At 39.1% G+C, this 9,023-nt stretch overlaps 1 protein-coding gene across 1 annotated transcript; it reads left to right on the forward strand.

Annotated features, from left to right (window-relative positions):
* Nucleotides 1-1,922: 1,922 nt before the first annotated feature.
* pex13 (peroxisomal biogenesis factor 13) lies at nucleotides 1,923-8,380 on the forward strand. Its single transcript, XM_036593525.1, is given in 5 exon segments — nucleotides 1,923-2,058; nucleotides 4,465-5,165; nucleotides 5,406-5,528; nucleotides 6,340-6,623; nucleotides 6,626-8,380. Coding segments are annotated over 5 exon segments (1,248 nt in total). The 5' UTR covers nucleotides 1,923-1,987; the 3' UTR covers nucleotides 6,695-8,380.
* Nucleotides 8,381-9,023: the final 643 nt, after the last annotated feature.

The following is a 9,023-nucleotide window of genomic DNA, read 5'->3' on the forward strand; positions in this document are numbered from 1 at the left end:
ATAAACAGAGAACTGTAAACCACTTCATTTTGGGCCTAAAAGCAACTGCAGACAGCTCAATTTCTGGAAGGCCCCGATTTAGTTTTGCTCTGATTTAGTGATTGTCCTGCTCTAAAACTACAGATTAAACTCACCACAGCTTGATCATTAACCAGGGAGATGAATCACATGTGCTACAACAGGGAAACTGTAAAGTGCGCAGTGGCAGAACTGGAACTGCTTCGGTGATGACTGAGCATCATAAAGCTGATATGAAGACTACAGGTTTGCATATGACTCAGATATAATCAAATGCCACACAATCTTTTCTATGCCCCAAAAGCATTGGCAATCAAAGCATAGTTAGTTGCATTACGTGCAGTTGCACACTGAGTGTTACACAACAGCACCATCTAGTGATGAAAATAGGATAAAACAGCTCTAACTCATTGACCAATAAGTCTGCACTACATTACACTGTAAAAAATGTTGTTTTTACAAAATGTTGGTGTTCAGGCTGCCTCAAAATTTGGAACCCCCAATAATAATAATAATAATAATAATAATAATAATAATAATAATAATAATAATAATACAAATTTATTTTTTTCGACACATTTCAAAAAGATGGTTCTTCAGATTGATGGAGAATGTATAAGATGGTGCATATAGAACCTTTTTGAGGGTCTGTATAGCACTCAGAAGGGTTCTTCTATTGTAACAAGATTGACATTGTAACAGTAGAAGAACCGTTTTTGGTGCTATATAGAACCCCTTACAAAAAGGTTCTATATAGAACCATATACAACACACTCTCTATCAATCTGAGGAACCCTTTCATTATGCAAAGAACCTTTAATCATGCAAAGGGTCCTTTGAGTGTTCATGGTTCTATGTTAAATAATTTTCTTTACCAAAGAACCCTAGAAGAAGCATCTTTTTTAAGAGTGTACATATCCTGTATGTTTCTTGCTTGTATATTCTGTCTGTAAATAATATGTACATTGTCTGTATATTACTTGTCCATATATAGTCTGCATATTGCTTGTGTACTGTATATATTGTATATTGTATATTGTGTACTGTCTGTAAACTATTTGTAAACTACCAAATTCCTTGCATGTGTCAACATACTTAGCCAATAAATCTGATTCTGATAATAATACATTTACAGTACATTAATACACTATTATTGTTGTTGTTGTTGTCATTGTTGTTGTCAACAAATGATATACATGACTGATACCTATTTACTATTAATCTTGTGATAAATAAATAAACAAAATGATAAATGTTTCTAAATAATAAATTTAGATAAATTTTAGATACATTTTAAAATATATAAATAAAACACTGACAGATGATTGCAAAGAAGTTAGTACATAAACAAAACAAGTAAAACTGAAGTGAAGATTGTCTCAATAAATATTTAAAGTCATAAAGTCATTCAAAGGCATTTTTTAATGCACTCAGTTGCCATAAAGGTTCTACACTCTTAAAAAAAGATGGTTCTTTAAGCGTTCTTTTGTAAAGGCAATGATTCTATTTAGAAACATTTGCATGCTATAGGGGTTCTTTGCATGGTGAAATGGTTCTTCAGATTGATGGGGAATGTGCTGTATATGGTTCTATATAGAACAAAAAAGGGCTCTGCTTTTGTTGCAATATCGAACTTGTAACAATGGAAGAACCCTATCGGGTGATGCTACATAGAAGCATTTTCAATAAGGTTCTATGTAGAACCATACACAACACATTTTCCATATAAAGAACCAGGTAATGGTTCTTTGAAATGGTTCAATATAAAACTCATGGTTCTAAATAGAGTCTTGTCTTTACTGAACAACCATCCTTTTAAGTGTGTATGTTGGTATATGCGAGTAATTACGACTTTATTTGGTTTCATCGACGCTAATAAACTCGTATTTACGGTAAAACACAGCGGCACATGAAGGCTGTCAGCGGTCTGAGTTGGTGCTGTAGCTTAGCTTAGCCTAACTCTAAAATAATGTCTCAGCCGCCTCCTAAACCGTGGGAAAGACGGATTCCTGGAGCTATAACAGCTCCACTAAACTATCGGTCAGTAACACATTTATCCAAATTCTGTATTCATGTCTTAAAATGTATGAAAACAGGACCGTCTTTGCAGTTTTGCTAGCGAGGTGACAGGCCCTGTGTTGTTGTTGTGCGTTAGCTTGCTAAGCTAACTGCCCTCTTACGCAATTTTAGTTCACAACACGTCAGGTTTGTTGAAATGAACGTCAGATATTGATTAATATGAGATTTATGCGAGGCACGAACTCACTGGCATGAAATATTGTTGCTAAAATGGACGAGGCTGAAGTTGGCTATCTGTTTTCCAGCTTCTTGTTCGAATTTTGCCGTTTCGGCAAAATTCGTATAAGAAGCTGACTTCAGTTTCATCAAAAGTGGTGAATCTGGTGAGTAGCTTGAATCTGTGTGAGTGAGCTGAGTTTTATAGCTTTCTGCCTAAGTTTTCTTATTAAACTTTACCTCAGGCCACTGGATACTCGGAATATTCACATTTTCAGTACTGAGTGTTATTGAACTTTTTAATGTTTTGTTTACATTGTCTTTGGTCATAAATTATCAGTCCAGGGTCAAATCTTGCCTGATTTTGTTGCTATACAAACAGTGGTGACCATAACCATACACACAAGATGGTTCTTCAAAGTTCTTTAGTAAAAGGAATGGTTCTGTTTAGAACTATGAGTTCTATACTGAAAGATTGGCACGCTTAAATGTTTTTTTTGCGTGGCGAAATGGTTCTGTAGAATGATAGTAAATGTGTTTAATATGGTTCTGTGTTGAACCTTTTTTAAAACGGTTCTATGTGGCACCAAAAAGGTCCTAATCTTGCTATGATGTCAAGCTTGTAACAATAAAAGAGCCATTTTTGCTGTATAAAACCATATACAACACATTCTCCATCAGTCTGAAGAACCATTTCACTGTGCAAAAAAACATTTAAGCATGAACTCATGGTTCTAAGTAGAACCATTGCCTTTACTAAACAAACCTCTTCTTCAACAGCATAGCAGTTAGAGTTGCTGATAATGTATTTGGTATTTAGTGTATGTGCATTAGGACTGGGTAATATGACAATATGACTCATAATTGTGATAAATAACATCACAATATGTCACAATATGCGTTTCTGAGTATATCTTTGATATCATCAGTATTTAAAAAAACTTTCCAACTGCATGTTTGATTACCAAGACAGTATCATTAGAACTGTTTTATTGTATTTAGTGCAACACAGTGTGTGAAATATGGAATATGAATCATAGTATTTTTTTCAATGAAGCACTACTTTGTCTTCACCAATTTATTAGAGGTCAGGAAAAACAAACTGTGTATCGTGAAAATGTGTTGAAGTATCGTGATATTGCGCTTTTGCCTATCGCTCACATCTAACGTGTATCTATAATTTTCATATTTGTTTAAAGGATCATGCTTCTCTTCAATTTCTGACATTCTGCTTTCAGGGTATGCCTTGATATTTTTAAATTGATGTCATATTGCTTTTGACATGCAAAAATAAATGTCCACAGCATGAATGATTACTATGGGTCTTACAGATACTATATATTCACATTTCAGAGGTTTAGATTTAATGCTTTTAGTAACACAGAGCCAGTTTAGTTAAAGGTAAATATATAACATTTATTTATATGCAATTTCATAGATATCAAATAATTACTAGAATGCTCTAAGAAAGTTCAAGCTGATTCTGAAACACGTGTATAGCATCAAGAAAGACGTTATAATAAAATCAATATCCAGAATGCCTCATATAATTACAAATAAACCAAAATTTGTAACTGGGATTACTTGTATTGTGAGAAGCAGAAAAAGCTTAACCAGCTTCTAAGACTGAACTTTGGAGGTGTGTCTGCAGATTTCTTTGAAACAGTGAAAGTGAGTCTTCTGAAAAGAATGGAAGCTGTAATAAAGGTCAAGGGTGACACACTAAACACTAATCTTATGTTATATTTTGTTGATGACGCTTGTGTCATTTTCTGTTTTCTGCTTTTTTCCTGAGGCTGAAAAATGAGTAGCTGGTTCTAAATGTCCATTTTGACTTGAAATTAAATAAATGAAATGTTGGTCTCTGACTTCTGCACAGCAGAAGTCCATGAAATATCACCATGTGCTGCCACTCCGCTTAGCTCTAGTGTTAGCATTGGCTCATCTGAAGGGTCAGCCTTCTTTACCTATCCTTATCTGACACAAAAACCTGCTAACTTAAACAGCAGTAACCAAATAATTACTCTGAGCTATGATTTTTTTTTCTTTCTCACAATTAACCATTCATCCGTTATCCATTCATTAACTCTTCTGGATACATGAATATTAAAATATGAAAAAAATGCTCATCTGTAATTATTAGGCATGTTGAATTGAGCCAGTGTGCGGCCCATATCATTCTGCCATTAATATCTGCATTTTAACACTCAGGTCTACAGACTTTGCTGCAGCATCAGTGAGCGGACCCCCAGCATCAGGCCCGCCGGTCTTAACGCGTGTGCCGCCTCCAGTCCCTCCACGGCCTGTCCAGCAGACCTACCGTCCGGCCTATAGCTCCTTCCCCTCCTCCTATAGCCCCTACAGCTATGGTGGAGGCTATAGCCCCTTCAGTTACGGCGGATACGGCCTGGGAGGCGGTTTGGGCTACAGCCGCTTCCGCCTGGAGGACGTACCACCTAGCCGCTTCGTCCAGCAGGCGGAGGAGAGCAGCCGGGGCGCGTTCCAGTCCATCGAGAGCATCGTGCACGCCTTCTCTTCGGTCAGCATGATGTTGGACGCCACCTTCTCGGCCGTCTACAACAGCTTCCGCGCTGTGCTGGACGTGGCCAACCACTTTTCCCGCCTACGCGTCCACTTCACTAAAGTGCTTTCCGCCTTCGCCTTGGTGCGCACTCTGCGCTACCTTTACCGCCGCATTCAGAGGATTCTGGGATTACGGCCAGACCTGGACGCTGAGGATCTGTGGGCAGACAGCGTGGTGCCCACCGCCGGGGCCAGAGGACCGGGCCTGGACGATTCCAGAGCAAACTCTGTTAAGTCTTGGCCCATTTTTCTATTTCTTGCTGTGGTTTTTGGAGGGCCGTACCTGATCTGGAAGCTGCTAAGATCCGAGGAGAGCGCAGAGGAGAGCGGTGAGTAGGGATTCATCAGTGTGGGCCTAAAGATGGTGATTTTGGAATGTTAGAATCATCCATAATTAATTATAATATTCAATAAAGTATGCACTCATCCTTTGGTCAAAATAAAATTCTAGACATTGTATCGTTGCTCATGGCAAAGCCACTGCAGACTCTTTACTGTGTGGTTTTAGAGCATCTCATATTTGCAGAAGAAGTGTGATTATCTGCTTGACTGAGTGTTTCTGTGTGCAGGCACTAACTGGGCGGGCGGTGAGGATGACCATGTGGTGGCTCGAGCTGAGTATGATTTCACCGCTGCTTCTGAGGAGGAGATCTCCCTTCAGGCAGGAGACATGCTCAATCTGGCTCCCAAGGGTAGATACATTTATTAACTTATTTACATTTGATGACCACTGTTTTACTCAGCATTACTGCAAACTCCTACGTTCTTCTTCTGCTAGCTGGTCACCTAAACAGAAACCCCTACCTTCTATTTCCATTCACTAGCCACTTTAATAGAAACCACAACCTTCTACTTCCACTATCTGGCCACTTTATCAGAAACCCCTGCCTTCTACTCCCATTTACTGGCCATTATATCATAATTCCTTATCTTCTACTTCCACTCACTTGCCACTTTATTAGAAACACCTACCTTGTGCTCCCACTCAGTGGCCACTTTATTAGAAACACGTACCTTGTCCTTCTATGCACTGGCCACTTCATTAGAAACCTCTACCTTGCTCTTCCACTCACTGGCCACTTTATTAAAATCACCTACATTATAGGTCTAGTGTACAGGTGTACCCATCTATAGCCCATGTGTTGCTGCATATTTCACCCCCAGGGTCACTTTCTGACTACAGGACCACTGATCAAGATACTGTTTGGATGGTAGAATTCTCAGTACATCAGTGACGCTACTCTGAGTTACATTTACTTCTCAAAATATACAAGGGCCTGCTAGCTTTTGCGTTAGCATCATTAAAATGAAACATTTTAGCGTTTTGTATCCTTTAAGAATATTTAAATAGTCGTTCTAGTGCTCAAGTATTCAAATACTGAAGATAGTAACCAGTGACTATAATTAGTCATATAATATTCAAGTAAGCGTTTGAGAGAATAATAGACAGTTACAGCCCTAACATATCGAGAGTTCTCACAGTCTGCATCTTTTTATTACCAGAGCAACAGCCGAGGGTGCGTGGCTGGCTGTTGGCCAGCGTGGACGGACAGACCACTGGACTGGTCCCGGCTAACTACGTCAAAGTCCTGGGCAAGCGGAGGGGCAGGAGGCAGGCAGAGCTGGAGAGGCTGGCCCAGATGCAGCAGGGTCAGCAGGTTCTACAGCCAGAACGAGGTCCGGTTACAGCCTCGGCGGGACGTCCAGACCCAGAAGAGCTGCTGGAGTCTGTGTATAGCGAAGCACCTGTATCACACACGCACTTATCTAACACTGCTGCCACAGATACTGTGCTGGAGACTGCAGAGAAAATAGACTTGTGAGTGTTTATGTATGTGTAGTAAGAGTCGGTTTGTGACTGCTTGAGTGGGTTATAGACATTATATCTCACTGACAAAAACATTAGCATGCATCTTTTCTTTTTTAATACGTGGTGACACGCCCCTTTCTCTCAATAACAGCGGATATCCCGCCAGGTAAGGATTACACCAGTCTCTTGAGAGAGTCCTTGTTTATTCTAGTCCACTCATCCACAAACTGGGTGAACATTTGGGCCATTTCCTTCTGCTGTTCCAGATTGATGATTGGGATTGAGGTCTCCCAGTCACAAACAAACACCCTACAGTTGTCATCCGAGAATGTGGGAGTGTCAGTGTTATGTTCTGCTCTGAGTGGACTAGAATGGACACGAACTATCTCGGGAGACTGGTGTAATCCTTGGTGCTGTTATTGAGGCAGTTGGGTGTTTGGCCAAGTGTTGGAGAAGAAATGATGCTATTTCTTGTCTGGAGAGATCATGAAAGAGTGTCTTTGTGTGTGAATAGCTCTGAAAACTCCATCAAAAGGGGAACACTTGGAAACATGGCCATAACTCTACTGGACTGATGATCTTTAAAGTTAGAATCGGGGCTGCACGATATGGACAGAATGCTAGTATTGTGATTGTATTGCTGGACATTCTTCAGTACATTTAAAACAGATGGAGAATCAGTTTTGTGACATGGTTAAAAAATTGGCCTGCGTTATTTTGACCACAGTAGTTAATGAATTACAGGAATGATTCATCAAAATGGCCACAGAAGCCCATCTGGAACTGTGATTGGTCAGGATGCTCTCAGCACACGCTCTGATTGTTTAGAAGGGTAATTTATGACATCCTGCCATGACAGTACTGCAAAAGCCAATATTGGGACACTGATTCACAAGTGATACATTATGCAGCCTTAGTTTCATAGAAAGAATCCTTTTCATTTTATTCATGTCTGTAATAAAAGTCTAATGTTGAAAGGTTAATGTTCAGTGCAAACAATTGAATGATGGCATTGCTTTTTAGTGCAGATCTGTCCCATCTGCTGACAGATTTGGAGGGGAGAGTGCAGAATATGTTCTCAAATCAAACCTGATTATAGCTTTAAACGGAATAGCATGTTAGATAAGCAGGTGTTGTCCTGGTTCTAGTCTGCCATACTTTATTCATCCGTTAAGTCCCGTTGAATGTAAGTTCTGTTGGATTTGTTCTCCAGCTAGCTACACAGTTCAACATTTTGAAGGTCACTTTTGGCATATTTGCGGGTACTGACCTTGAGGTTGATTTGATCAAGAAGTAATTACATGTAATTTACGTTAATGTAAGAATATCTATCATTGTAGACTTTAAAAGTGGATTTCAGCAACATGAGGTTAGAGTAAATGGGCGTATCGTTCATTATGAGATTTGTTCATGTATTGCTTTTAATTGAGAGCATCTCTGGTAAACCTAATAAACTTTTAGATACAATTCAGATGTTTTCTGTTAATTGATCACTGTTATTGAGAACATGCTTGGACTAGTCTGTGAGCTGGACATTCCGGCTGCCTGTGATAACTGTTCTAATCATGTTTCCGCACAAAAGTAGGCTGTTATGAATTCCAGCAGATTGGAAAGTTGGTGTCTGTTTTCTTAATTATATTATGGTTTTGTTTGTGCACTGTTATGGTCTAATAATTAACATACGTGTGTAAATATAAGGAATTATTTTGACAATAAAATATTTTCAGAAATTGATATGTTGTCCTGTGGTGATTTGCTACTCTTTTTTGATTGTTTTGATATTCAAATAATGTTTGCATGGTATATAACACTTGCAAAAACAAGGGAATTTTATTTTCCATAATATGGGCCCTTTAACCGTATGAAGTAAATGTCACTGAGGCTTAAATAGCAAAAGAAACATAACCCATTGCACCTAATAACACAACGCTGTTGGCTGGATATTTTTGGTTGGTGGACTATTCTCAGTCCTCCAGCAGCACTGCTGTGTCTGATCCACTCAGTCCAGCACAACACACACTAACATACCACCACCACGTCAGTGTTACTGCAGTGCTGAGAATGATCCACCACCCAAATAGCACCTGCTTTGTGAGGGTTCATGGGGGGTCCTGACCCCTGAAGAACAGGGTAAAAGGGGGCTAACAAAGTATGCAGAGAAACAGATGGACTACAGTCTGTAATTGTAGAACTACAAAGTGCACCTATATAGTAAGTGGAGCTGATAAAATGGACAATGAGCGTAGAAACAAGGAGATGGTCATAACGTTATGCCTGATTGGTGTATGTACATAACACATGTATACATATATATTTGTTACTACAACTGATCATTACAATGTAATATTACAAGATGTAAGCATTTTATATTATGCTC

Source organism: Colossoma macropomum, unplaced genomic scaffold (genome assembly GCF_904425465.1).
Source record: "Colossoma macropomum unplaced genomic scaffold, Colossoma_macropomum, whole genome shotgun sequence".
Taxonomy (NCBI): Eukaryota; Metazoa; Chordata; class Actinopteri; order Characiformes; family Serrasalmidae; genus Colossoma; species Colossoma macropomum.